Source organism: Metarhizium acridum, assembly GCF_019434415.1.
Source record: "Metarhizium acridum strain ARSEF 324 chromosome Unknown scaffold_272, whole genome shotgun sequence".
NCBI classification, from domain to species: Eukaryota; Fungi; Ascomycota; class Sordariomycetes; order Hypocreales; family Clavicipitaceae; genus Metarhizium; species Metarhizium acridum.
Genome location: NW_027094024.1, coordinates 623899 through 635972, shown reverse-complemented (window position 1 = coordinate 635972; position 12074 = coordinate 623899). Strand labels below are relative to the sequence as shown.

General features: G+C 52.5%; 4 protein-coding genes across 4 annotated transcripts; 1 reads left to right on the top strand and 3 right to left on the bottom strand.

Moving 5' to 3' along the window:
- Positions 1–697: 697 nt before the first annotated feature.
- Positions 698–2913, top strand: J3458_012935 (uncharacterized protein; the record flags this gene model as incomplete). Its single annotated transcript, XM_007810342.2, has 2 exons — positions 698–2019; positions 2080–2913. The coding sequence occupies exons 1-2, from the start codon at positions 1021–1023 to the stop codon at positions 2911–2913; spliced, it is 1833 nt and encodes a 610-aa protein (XP_007808533.2). The 5' UTR covers positions 698–1020.
- Positions 2914–3389: 476 nt separating this feature from the next.
- J3458_012934 (uncharacterized protein) lies at positions 3390–4285 on the bottom strand (the record flags this gene model as incomplete). Its single annotated transcript, XM_007810343.2, has 3 exons — positions 3390–3686; positions 3735–3961; positions 4018–4285. The coding sequence occupies 3 exons, from the start codon at positions 4283–4285 to the stop codon at positions 3390–3392; spliced, it is 792 nt and encodes a 263-aa protein (XP_007808534.2).
- Positions 4286–4674: 389 nt separating this feature from the next.
- CHI2_1 (Chitinase 2) lies at positions 4675–6345 on the bottom strand. Its single transcript, XM_007810344.2, has one exon. The coding sequence runs from the start codon at positions 5923–5925 to the stop codon at positions 4915–4917; it is 1011 nt and encodes a 336-aa protein (XP_007808535.2). The 5' UTR covers positions 5926–6345; the 3' UTR covers positions 4675–4914.
- A 1922-nt stretch (positions 6346–8267) lies between these two features.
- J3458_012932 (uncharacterized protein) lies at positions 8268–9299 on the bottom strand (the record flags this gene model as incomplete). Its single annotated transcript, XM_007810345.2, has 3 exons — positions 8268–8593; positions 8650–9070; positions 9126–9299. The coding sequence occupies 3 exons, from the start codon at positions 9297–9299 to the stop codon at positions 8268–8270; spliced, it is 921 nt and encodes a 306-aa protein (XP_007808536.2).
- Between the last annotated feature and the right edge of the window lie 2775 nt (positions 9300–12074).

Below are 12074 nucleotides of genomic sequence, written 5' to 3'. Positions count from 1 at the left end.
GCACGCCAGAAGCTCTGCTTTCAAAGTAGTCGAGACAGCATGGGATGCTTCACGGCCCACATTCGCAGCGCGGCATCTAATTCAAGTGGCTGAAGCTTTCAAGACCCGCCGCGGTCCGTTGCATCGTTGGCCAGTTTGAACAGGATGCTAGCGAGGCCAAGTCCCTGGTACTCGTAGTTTTACCTGTCTAGACCTCCAAGTTTCTGGGGAATGTATGGACTCTTTTCCTTAAAGCCATTGTGGTGGAACCTGTTGGCCATGAGGAGAAGTAGAGTGTAGCTCTTTCAGGTCAAGCAAGATAGAATGGCAAAAGGGAATCTCGCAGCGCTGTTAGTGCAAGGCTAGTTTGTTCCAAGTCAATCCTCACGTCTTCCTTGTAGTCCCTACTTCGACATGTGCCAAGATAGTTTTGTCATGGGATAGATTCTACTAGATCCAAGGTCATTATGCGTCACGAGAACGATCTCAATGGCATCAATCTCCGTACCCCGGATTTTCTTGGAAGAAAATGCGGAGACAATCTGTAATAACCTGGAGCTGTTGACCGTCGGTTGAACCTTGCCAGCGTCATCAACTCCGAACAGCTTGTCATGGTCGATATCCGGCTTGCCCGTTCCACACCTACGGCATGTGGCGCAACCACCACGCTCCCCAAAGTCCCCCGGCCAGTCTCACAGGTCCAGCAGCCGCATCTTAGTGGCGAGCGAGTCTCTATCCATCCATGTGGATGTGGAACCACGGTTTGTGGCCACCGAAGCACTAACCCGGAATTCTTGCGCCCCGCATAACTCCCAGTTGCTCTGTTGCGGAAGGGCTGAGTCTGGGATTGGTGTTCCTTATCGTAAATGGTTTCTGGGGCCGTGGTTTTGTTTGTGGTGAGTTAGTTTGGAGAAGCAGATTCACTTTCTTGCCGTTACGCGCGACATAATCCGTGACGAAATTCCTCCCAGAAGCCCTATCCATGAAAGCATTCGGCTTTTCAGACGAAACAGTGCCTACTCTCATGCACCATCTCACACGATGAGGGCTGTGCCCATCATCCGCAGCAGGACCGGCTGCTTCACATGCCGGCGCCGGAAGAAGAAGTGCAACGAGGAGAAGCCCGTCTGCAGCGGATGCAAGCGAAACAAGTTGGAGTGTAACTGGCCGGCCGGGCTGCCGGTACGGGAACATGGACAAGGACAGCCTCGTGGTCGGGAGAGAGCTCCATCGACGACGTCAAAACCTGCCGCTTCTGCTGCCGCGGCGGCAACGCCTGTTCCGCGCTCACCCAGGCAAGATGACGTACAATCACCAGTGAGCCCGGCCTTGCAGCGGCCACAGCTGGCGGCGTCTCCTCGGCATGGGAGCATTGGAGCGGAGGTTGTGTTGCAGAATGATGGCGAGAGCTCGGCTGCTCGACGATTTTCCAATGGACCGTCGGATGGGTCGTCGTCTGGGGCCAGCGGTGGCAGCGTCAGAAACGGCGACCAGACGGAGGATGACTTGGATAACGCAGTGTCTCCAGTATCTCCATTGTCGCCCTTTGGGGGTCTTCTGGCCCTTGACGTGGATAGTGCCTCGCAACAGCGGCGTATGTCGGACGTATCTGGCATCTCGCCGTTCGCATTTATCCCTGGTCGGGAAGGCTTCAGCGGCGAAAGCCTCTATCTACACGACAACATCCCCATGAATATGAGCCTGTTGCCATCGCATGGCCATGATTCCTTTGAGCTGTTGAGCTACTACCTTGAACGCACGGCGAATAGCATGGGCAACGGGTCAACAGACATTAACCCGTTTGTTGCGAAACTCATCCCTCTTGCCTTCTCCGACCCTCTTGTATTGCATCTTATTCTGGCGCAAAGCGCTGTGCATCGACAATCCGCCAAGCAGTGCGGATCGGGCGGCGAAGTGGCAACCCGATATTACGCAGATTCGTTACGAATGTTTCGGAATCTCGTTGGGGAATATGTCTCAGGGAAAGAAGGCACCAATCTTGTCGTGACTGTCGGCAGTCTTATTCTATGTCTAACAGAGGTACAAGTTGGTGCTATCTAAGAGCCGTGATTACACGAGGGCTGACATTGCACAATCCAGGTTGCCAGAGGCGATGTGCGCGGCACTATATTCGATCATCTGGCAGCGTCTAAATCTCTCTTAACAAGTCTCCTCAGCCGACCTGGACCGGAATCCACTGACGACCTGCCAGAGTTTCTCGTGGAGTACTACATGCACATGGTGGCATCTAGCATGATGTCCAAAGACCCGCGAGGTAGCTCCCAGCCAGCCCTTAGCCCGGCCATCGAGAACGCCGCCAAACTGTTGTTGGAGAAGAATTACATGGGACAGCTCTGCGGGTGCTGGCTGGAAATACTGACGCTGATACCCCAAGTGTTCCAGCTCGGACACAACATGCTGCGGACAGGCGACGAGCCCGGACTGGCCACTTCACCCGACGATATCATCACTTTTGGCCTGCTGCAGTCGCAAATCTTGGGATTCATTCCCTCCTTAATGGCAAGCACCAACAGCCAACTGGCCGGCCTCATATTCAAGCAAGCGACGCTTCTCTACCTCTGGAGCATCTTTGGCACGCCTCGACAGGCAGCGCAGCAGACCATGCAAGGAGACCTCATGAACGGTGCCGTGTTGGAGGCTGTGGCGCTGTTGAACCAACTGCCGGCGTCGGAACGGGTCAATACCAGTCTCTGCTGGCCATTGACCGTGATAGGTTGCTGCACAACGAACCCAGATGTACAGCAGACGTTGCAGGCTCGTCTAGAAACGATGATTGAAACAATTGGGCTGGGAAATATGCGGCAGACGCTGACACTGCTGGAACATGTTTGGGAGCAGCCGCCTGCGGACATCAGTCCCTGGACGCTGCGGGCGGTGATGCAACGATACGAGATTTGGATATCTTTTGCGTGAGGATATCCAGTAGTGTATCAGTCTTTCATGTTCAGAACTCGTGGCAGCAGTATGAGAGCGACACCGGAACATATACAGCACACTCCAGTCAGAATTGGGATTGATACAGTCGTAGGCCGATTCAAGCGCCTCACATTTCAGCAAGGGAATGGTAGAGGATGGCCAATTTCCTGCGGATATTGCCGCCTAAGCCCATACCTTGGTTTGCTGCCGTCAACTCGGAAGACGTGCCAAGCATGTCAAGGACCGAGGACAATGCCATCAATGGCAATATGAGCCGCTGCTTGCGGATACACCGTACCAGAGTTGAGTTTCCGCAAACAACGCCAAGAACTACAGCGATTCGACTCTGGGACGCAGCGGCATGGAAGCACAAGATCAAACATGACGCAGTGGCCGACTGAGCAACAGGCACGTAGAAATGTTGTAATAATCTACTCGTACCGCAGAAACACGCAGCGGCCAACGCCCCGACTTCAAGCGATAGCATCCAAGAAGAAATCCCAAATCTTGACGGCAACCATGGTCCCATCATGCGGATTGTCCGACCTCCTCGTGGCCTCGTCAAACGTTTCGTCACCAAATATCTTCTGGCCATGCCGCGTGCGCAGAATCTGCTCCATGATGAAGCCGTCGAACTCGGGGTGCGCCTGCAGCGACAGGACAGACTTGGGCTTGTACAAGCCCTGCACAGGACACCGCGGACTGCTGCCGAGACAAACGAGGCCCTCGGGCACAGAGGCAACCTCATCACGGTGCATCTGGTGCAAGTTCTACCGGCTACATTAGCGTCGGTTCTTTAAGAGTAAGAGCGGACCTACCAGGGACGAAGCGCCGAATAGCTTCCGCCCGTCGGGGCTGAGCTCGATCTTTTCGACTGAGATTTCCCACCCGCCGCGTGCGACGCCCGTCTTGGCTCCCAGCGCGCGGCCGATGACTTGGTGGCCGAAGCAGATGCCCACGACGGGGGTGTTGGAGGTGCTCAGCACCTTGCGGATGTACTCGACCAGCGAGACGATCCAGGCGTCGTCGGCGAAGGCCGTGTGCTCTGCGGCCAGGTTAGCATGGTGTCGTGTCAAACTCGGGGATAAGGCGAGACGGAACTGCTTCCGGTGATGAGAATGCCGTCGACTTCCCCTAGTTCAGGGTATTTCTGATGCTGGACGACATCGTACCTTGGTAGGCAGAAGTCGACATTCTTTGCCCCTTGGACAAGGCCCTTTGAAAGCAGGCTCTCGAATATGGCGCCGTATGAGCCCCGTTCCTTTTCGACGTTGGGAACTGGAGTGTCACACTCCAAGACGGCGAGTCGGAACGACGACATGGTGTGATTGGTTGACTTCTCAGAAGTTTTGCGTTTCTGAAGGAACATGTATAGGTTGTGTAGTCGGTATAGTAGTGAATATATGAGGTGCTTGTGCCATGTATAGATCCGTTAGTCGCAATGACTCGCCCCAGACTCATGGCTTCGATAGCCACGCAACTCCTTGACCCGATACCGCTTGTCCAACGGCACGCTGTCCGCGTGATGGATTGAACCAGTTTGGCGGCAATGGATGTGATTGGGCTGGATGGACGGGAATGGATCCCAATATGTAGGCGCGGTCCGTTGCGGAGAAGCCACTGGAGAGATCTGGAGAGACCTGGCAACGTGTCAATGTAGTCACTGAATAACGCGTCTATGCTCGCCGCAGGCGGCCCCTGAAGGGAAAATAAAAATATTGCTCTCGGGTGGTTGCTGGTTGGTCCCAGTTCTGAATAGTTTATAACTACGTGTAAGTGAATAGTAAGGCTCGAAAACACGTCACGGATCTCTTGCAGAATCGTTTCGAGCAGCTCTCGCAAAACAGTAGTATTTTAACGAATGTGTCAAGTATACAACAGAATATATATACAGTAAGCGCCCGCCAAGAAACCCGACATGCGCACCAAGAAAAAAGACCTGCAGCTCACCCACCAAGCAAGGACTATCTGTCCAGCAGAATAAGAGCCAGCATCAAGTTAGCAAGAATTCGCAGCGGTCAGGATAGCCTTTGCTTCCTGAGCATAAGTACGTCCATTGTTCACATTGGCATCCGAGAAACCAGCAGCCCACATCATGACACCACCAAAGGCCGGATCGCTGCTGTGCTGGTCGACAAGAGCAGCTAGCTTCTTAGGCTCGAGGTAGTACTTGGCGCCGCTTGCTGTTCCCGTCGCGCCGAGAGGAGAGGCAGGGACGCCAATGAAGATCTTGGCGTTGGCAGACGGCGTGTTGGCCACGTTCTTCTTCCAGTCGCCAAAGTTGATGGTCCCGTCAACCGAGCACCCGGGGTTATTGTAGAACTGGACCCAGAGGTAGTCAAACTGCGCCTTGGTGATGATCTCGTTCATGTTGGGCTCGGGGATCGGGCATTGGGGCGCCCCCGTGATGAAGTACTGGTTGCCGGGGTCGGAGGCAAAGTTGGACCGCAGCTTGGCAATCATGAACTGGTAGAAGTTGTTGCCGCTGTTGCTCTCAATGTCAAAGTCCCAGCCGCTGACAAACGTGCTGCCAAAGGGTCGAGGAACAGAGGCGGCAGGGTTGGAGCCCGGCTTTCCGTAGGCATCCCAGAGGTTCTGGCCGATGGCTTCTGCTTCTTGCTGAGAGGTCAGAGAGTAGGCTCCCGAGGCGCCGCCCAGGGACAGCACGACCTTGACGCCGTTGGCCTTGCAGGTGTCAATGGCTTTGGCCAGGGCGTCGCAGTTTTGTCCCTGGCCAGAAGGGGAGATGGAGCACGACTGGCCGATGGTGCCAGAGGCAATCTTGTTTCCGTTGCCGTACTGGTACAAGAATGCGAGGACGACAATGTCGATGCCGGCCTCCTTGGTGCAGTATGTCGCGAGGTCGTTGTTCTCGACAACGCCGCCGCCGTTCTGGCCCCAGTAGACGACATTCTGAGCGCCCGTGGCCCGAGACGCAAGTGGTGCGGCAAGAGAAGCGCTGGCCAGCAGCCCAAGGCTTGCCATAATGCTGAAGAATGAAGGCATCATGCTGTTGATGTTGCTCAAGATCAACTTGTGGATATACAAGACTGAGCTCTGTAACACTTTGTAATATGTACAATGAAGAGGATTTAGAAGATGTGAAAGGAACGGACGGGACCCATCAAGGATCTCTGGTGTATGTTTGCGAGGAAACAAGTCAAAAGGCCTGGGTATCTCAAACTCAGAATGAGGCCGGCTTGTCCAATTTATATGCACGGGTTTCTCTTCACCTTGTCGACTGGGAAGCGCCTAGTTTGGGTCTCAGGGGTCATGAGCCCTTCCAAATCCTCCGCGTGATGCCCCGAGTAGAGCGTTGCAAGTCGGGGTGCTCATATCCAAAGGCCCGTCAAATTGGCATTTGGTTCGGTTGGACCCCAATACTATCCTGTCGAGGCAGGCATAATGACACGAAACAAAAAGAATTGCGTTTCCCCCCTCCAAAGGCCAATTGCGGCGGCCGTTGGCCCCCGACGTCGTTTCTTTTTTGTCGTATGATGCCGGGAGAAAATCCTTGCGAATATATCGAATCCTCGGAATAGTTCAAAGGGTTCGATGCTACGGATTTCTTTCTGGGGTCATTAACTGCGGCCTCTGATGTATTTGGAAGCCATTCTCCACGACCTTGCCCATACGGCAAATAGCAAATAGCCACATGTCCATGGTTTTTTTCCTCAGCATCATCTCAAATGAGAGTGACGATCTTTGTAGTCATGGGCACCCGTCTATTACTCATGAGACTATTGTCAAGTCCAGCTTCATCGACATGACCAACTTGGCATTGGGAAGCCTTTGCGTTCACAACTGACATTCACAACTGACATTCCTGATTAGGCAAAAGGCTGGCTGCTTCAAGATGTAGGCCAGCGGACACAGTCGCCTTTTGGGCAGTGATCATCGCGACCCTTGAGGCCGACCCCGTCGTCTTCAAGGACACTCTTGGAAGATTCGCAACTTGGCCATTGCTATTGGCGAGGACCAAAGCCTCTCCTTGGGTCAGGGGCGCAAATGCACCCTTCATCTTCTCATCATGGAGGTGGCAGTCAAGCTCGAGTGGTAGGAGATGGTCGGAGATCGTCGGGGGCTCAGCAGGCGCCAGAAATCACAAGAAGCACACTGCGTGGGAATGGAATTCCGCCATTCAAAGCCTGGCTTCAAGTTGTGGTGCAGAGAGGTCAACGGCAACATTCCCGGCCAGGGTCAAATACATGAGACCTGATGCCGCATCCTGCACCCCGTTTATTGTGCCGGTTTCCGGCCACCATGACCAGGGCCAGGTCCCGCATGTTTGCGTGCAGCAGCTTCTCCGGTCCTCGAAGGAGGTCGAAATCTTGAAACACAGTGTTCTGTTTGCATGTCTTGCGGCGCTGGCTGAGACAGGTCATGCTGCCTGGACCTCGTGCGACAGAGACGCCGTCCAGCAGGGCCCCAACCACTTCAGGGTTGTCAAAGGCTGTATAGAGGCGTAGTGAAGCTGAGAAAGGCTGCTGCTGCTTCTTTCGACTCGCTGTGTGGTTGTATTCAGTGGCCCCCTGATATCACCTCGTGCCGAGATGCAGGTTCTGAAACACCGCCTTGTTACGGGCAAGATCTGCGCCGTATCGTGGCTGCATGGCCGGCTGACATTGGATGAACGCTGCCAATAGTCGTCCGAGATGATGGGGGCAAATCCATATATCCCGCGAGGGCTTGTACAGTGGGAGGCAAATAGTATTGAGCCAGATCAGTATTCAGACTGCAAGTTGCATCGGCGCTTGGCAACCTGGCACCGGACGGCCTTGCGCAACAAAATGCTTGCCATATTCCTTTTTGTTCACGACTCTTTGTATGCGACGGGCGAGGTTCCCTTGCATGTGGACTCGATGTTGGCGTTGATCTGGCATGTTGCCCTGTGGTCTCGGTTACATTGGATTGCCGACGGGCCCGGTATGTAACCCAGACTACGGCGTGCACATTTACGTCCAAGGTCCGTTAAATTACATGCAGTTGTATTGCCCTTGGCGTCGGCGACGTTGCACAAGCTTGCGCGGGTAGTATTCGATACAAAGTCGGCAATATCAGCCTCTGCTAGAGTTGCTCCTCGTAGCACAGGGCACCGTTATAACTTTGCGAATTATGCCCTGCTTCCATTCTTGTCGGTCAGCTCACGGTCGCTATTCAACACAGAGTTCCCATTATCATGTCACAACCTTGTCGTCTTCTGACTTCATTTACAGCTAAAATCACCTCCACACCAGACAAGTCAGCCAGATAAATAACACAAATAATTCATACTTGGTCGAGCCTCGTTTGCGGTTTCCCAGATCAATCTAGTTGCATCAACAATGTTTCATTTCCCGTTGAGAACTTGTTTAATCCCACTTGGCCTTGTTCTCTTCCACAAACGCCTTCCACGTAGTCGGCTTGTCCTGTCCCAAGAGCTCAAGGCTGTCCTTGAGGTCAGCACCGGCGTAATACCCGGGCTCCTGGAGCAGAAGCATATTCTCCAACAACTCTTGTGCCGCAGCCGGCGGAAGGGCCGCCTTGAACGCCTCGTGAGGCACCTCGCGAAACGCCACCTTCTTGCCAGTGACTTGCTCAAACTCGGATATGATGCGGGACGGAGTGTAGTAGTCAGCGGCGGCACGGATGATGTTGCCATCAGCGGTGCTCTTCAGCGCGGCCTTGACGAAGATGCCTTTTCGACGCATTAGACACAAATCTTCACTTTTGAGGCAGACATTGTTTACTCACCAGTGTCGGTGGCTGCGTCAAACAGCGGGATCTTGGCCTGGTCGGCCTTGACGCCCTCGGGCATGGCCCAGGCTAGACTGTCGTCGTCCTGCTTCCGGATGAAGCTCACGAAGCCGCTCATGAACATGCCGGGCTGCACAAAGGTGGACTGGATGCCGCTGCCGCGGATGTACTGCTCAATCTTGGCTTTGCCGTCAAAGTGAGTGACGTGGCTGAGGCGTCCTTTGCTGGCCTCGGTGACGTTGATGAGGGACGAGAAGATGATGTGCTTGACGCCGGCGGCCTTGGAGGCGTCCGTGACGGCCTTGCCCTGCGCGATTTCAATCTTGTCCGACATGCTCTCCCAGAAGTTGGTCACCAGGAAGACGGAGTGGGCGCCTTGCACGGCTGGCGCGGCTGCTTCGGGGGAAGACATGTCGGCCTGGGAGTATTAGTCCCGGGTGTCTGTAGACATTGTGTGTTTTGTTTTCACATACTTTGACCATTTCGACGCCCTTGGCAATAAGTGCCTGGGCGGCCGGTTTACTGACATCGCGAGTGACGCCGCGGAGTTTGTATTCCTTGGACAGGACGGGGTCTGCGAGGACGGCTCTAATGACGGAGCCGCCCTGGTTGCCGGTGGCGCCGAAAACAGTAAAGATCTTGGACATGTTGAATAAGTGAGTTGTACTGTTTTGCAAATGAAGCCTCGACGAGTCTGAGAGCTACAGTTGGAGAGTTGTCGTCTTGAGTTCTCACAAGGTCATGTAGAGATGAGGGGTTGTACTGCCTAGTGAGGTATGCGAGTTGACATCAGCATCTCGCTGGTTAGTTCTTCGCCCGTATTTTATACTTTTCCTCTAGAAGACGGCTCCGCGTGCGGGAATCCCCGGCCTCAACAGACGCGTGTCTCGATGCCTGGTCGAGGCAAACTCCACGAGGTTCTGCTGCGCGACCTGGCATCGAGGCTGGATTACACACGAATTAATCAGCCTCTATCGTATATTTCCCACTTGATGATACCCTTTGATAACCTCGTCAGCATTGACTTACGGATCCTCGCTGCTCGCGCTTTATGCGCGCTGTTGGCTGATTTACAGTTTCATGGCGGCGAGAACCACATATTTTTTTCAGCCACTCGGCCTTCAGGTCTCTGAGGATAGCGAACAGCTAGTTATGCCCAAGTCAATCTCAGCCAAGCAAGGTCGGAGAAATAATCACATGCAGCGGGTTCGTCCACGCGATAAACTGAGCCGCCAGGGTTGCGTTTCGTCGTCCCTTTCTCACGATCACAATCATTCCGACAAGTAAGCGAAAATACTTGTATTATTAACTTATTAACTTATTTAAAAAAAAAATCAAAAAAACGGGCTAGATGGAGGGCATCTAGTAACGCTGTACTTTGGCCGTACCTACGCCAGGGAACCGTAACTAACCACGCAAGACAATAGTATACTTGCATTATTATTAATGTTAAAGGTAAACTTAGAAAAAATTCTTAATATATTATAGGTTCTAAAGAATTTCACCAAGTTTCCCATTATACAAGCCAACTCTCTCCCTATAATTTGTCTGGTCTCAGGGATAAAACCTCTATTCTCGGCTTTTTACGTCTTGAGTGGTAACGCTTTTAATACAAGTACAAATTAGGGTATGCACGAGTCAAGTTAATAATACTAGTTTCTAACAGCTCGCTCATCAACCACTACATGTGGTAAGTAGCCATGCCATCTATTGTATTCGCCCGCTATAGTATGCTAGTACAAAATTCTCAGGAAACAGGCCATACTTCTTTCCTGCCTTGTCATACTTGTAAGCGTAATCTGCCAGGTCGAAGCCCCAGTCACCCTAGCCATTGAATTTCTTATCGCAAACACTTTTATCACCGTTGCTAGGGTTTCCTGCATCCCAAGGGCACAGAAAACTAGCAAGATGGAAGGAGTGAGTTGCATTTCCAAGAAAAGAGTACAAACGATTGTGTCATAAAAAAGTGCTAGGGATATCTCTTTCTTTGTCGATGTGACGGAAGCTGATGGATACTTACCGAGGGTCAATCATTCTTTATATCCTACAATTCGGCAGGCACCAATACGCTATCACCATGTACTCAAGTAAATTTAGCCTCTTGTCCACGACTATTACCAACTGATGTCAAGGTTATACGGCGTTGGGCGCAGCCTCGAAGCATGGCGCATCAGTCATGCCACTGACGGCACAAGACTCCGAGTAAGGACAACTGAGTCAACATTCCGAGCAGGAAAGAAATATCCGTGATGTTTCAAGACGATGTCGACAATTATGCCAAGCTCCAATGACTGTGTGTTGTTCTAATCAATGCCGCCTATGGTATAATGTGGTCTGGGTGCGCCTCGACGTGAATTCAACTTGGTGTGAATCTCGCGAGGCATGTACCAGCGTTTCTCCGCTCTGGTGCAACAGACACAGAAGAAAAGCGCTGATTTCTCGGCCATGACTACCATGTTAGGGAATACGCCAGATTATAGTCTTGTAGGCAGTTCACAGACCAGACGGCAGCTGATAGACCGCAGTTGGGAGAAGCACTAGGGCTGTTTCCAAAGGAACATGTCCATGTTTCGTCAACCTGGCGTGCATAGATGAATGGAAAACCGAGCCCCCAGTGCAAGACTTCAACACGGGGCTTGAAGCTACATCTGACGGTGAATTGCGGAACCTCATTCGGCCGCTGATTCAAAGGTCCATAGGGGGAGACTCGACCAGTCTTGCCGGCGATTGGATGGCTGTACTAGATGAGAAGTCTGAGGCGCAATCTGCCGTGGTGTTGCACTACTCGCACCCACAGGAAGTTTGGGTCGAGCCTATTGTTGGTCCGGCTGAAGTTGGCGAAGGGACAATCTGGTGAAAATTGCGCGTGCCGTTTAAGGCGGCGTGGACTCTCTTTAATGCTGTTGGTAGCTGTGGTTATGACGGGATTGAGCTGTATTCGCGAGACGAGTATCGTAACTCGGAGGGGGTCCTCCAAACTGAGATTCCAGACAAGATTATTACTGGTGAAATGGAAGATTCAAAGGGGCGGTAGAGAAATAGCTACTAGGAAAATTTACTACGCAAGAGCCAATATTTTTATACAGAAGCACAGGATAATTTATGCGTAGCTGCCCGTTTCTGTGGAGATCTATGTATGCTACGAATTATTTCAATCATTGCCGTCTCGTATATGCAAAGCGACCAAGTCAAGATAGTTTGGTCAAATCAGCCCAGGACGAGCCAAGCATAGAATAAACAACCCCCTTTTGCTGGCTATGGCCCGATTTGCAACACTGCAGCTAGGCTAGACGTAACAATGGCTAACATTGCATCTGGCCATCTACAGCGCCAGTAACCATGTCGAGAAGCAGCCTCAAAGGGCTGAGTCGCAAAACAAGGTGCATTACTGATGGCACAGTCGATTTTGCTCGAGCATATAG

What these genes read in the sequence shown, in the direction of transcription:
- CHI2_1 (XM_007810344.2), bottom strand. Translation starts at nt 5,925, where the DNA reads ATGATGCCTTCATTCTTCAGCATTATGGCAAGCCTTGGGCTGCTGGCC.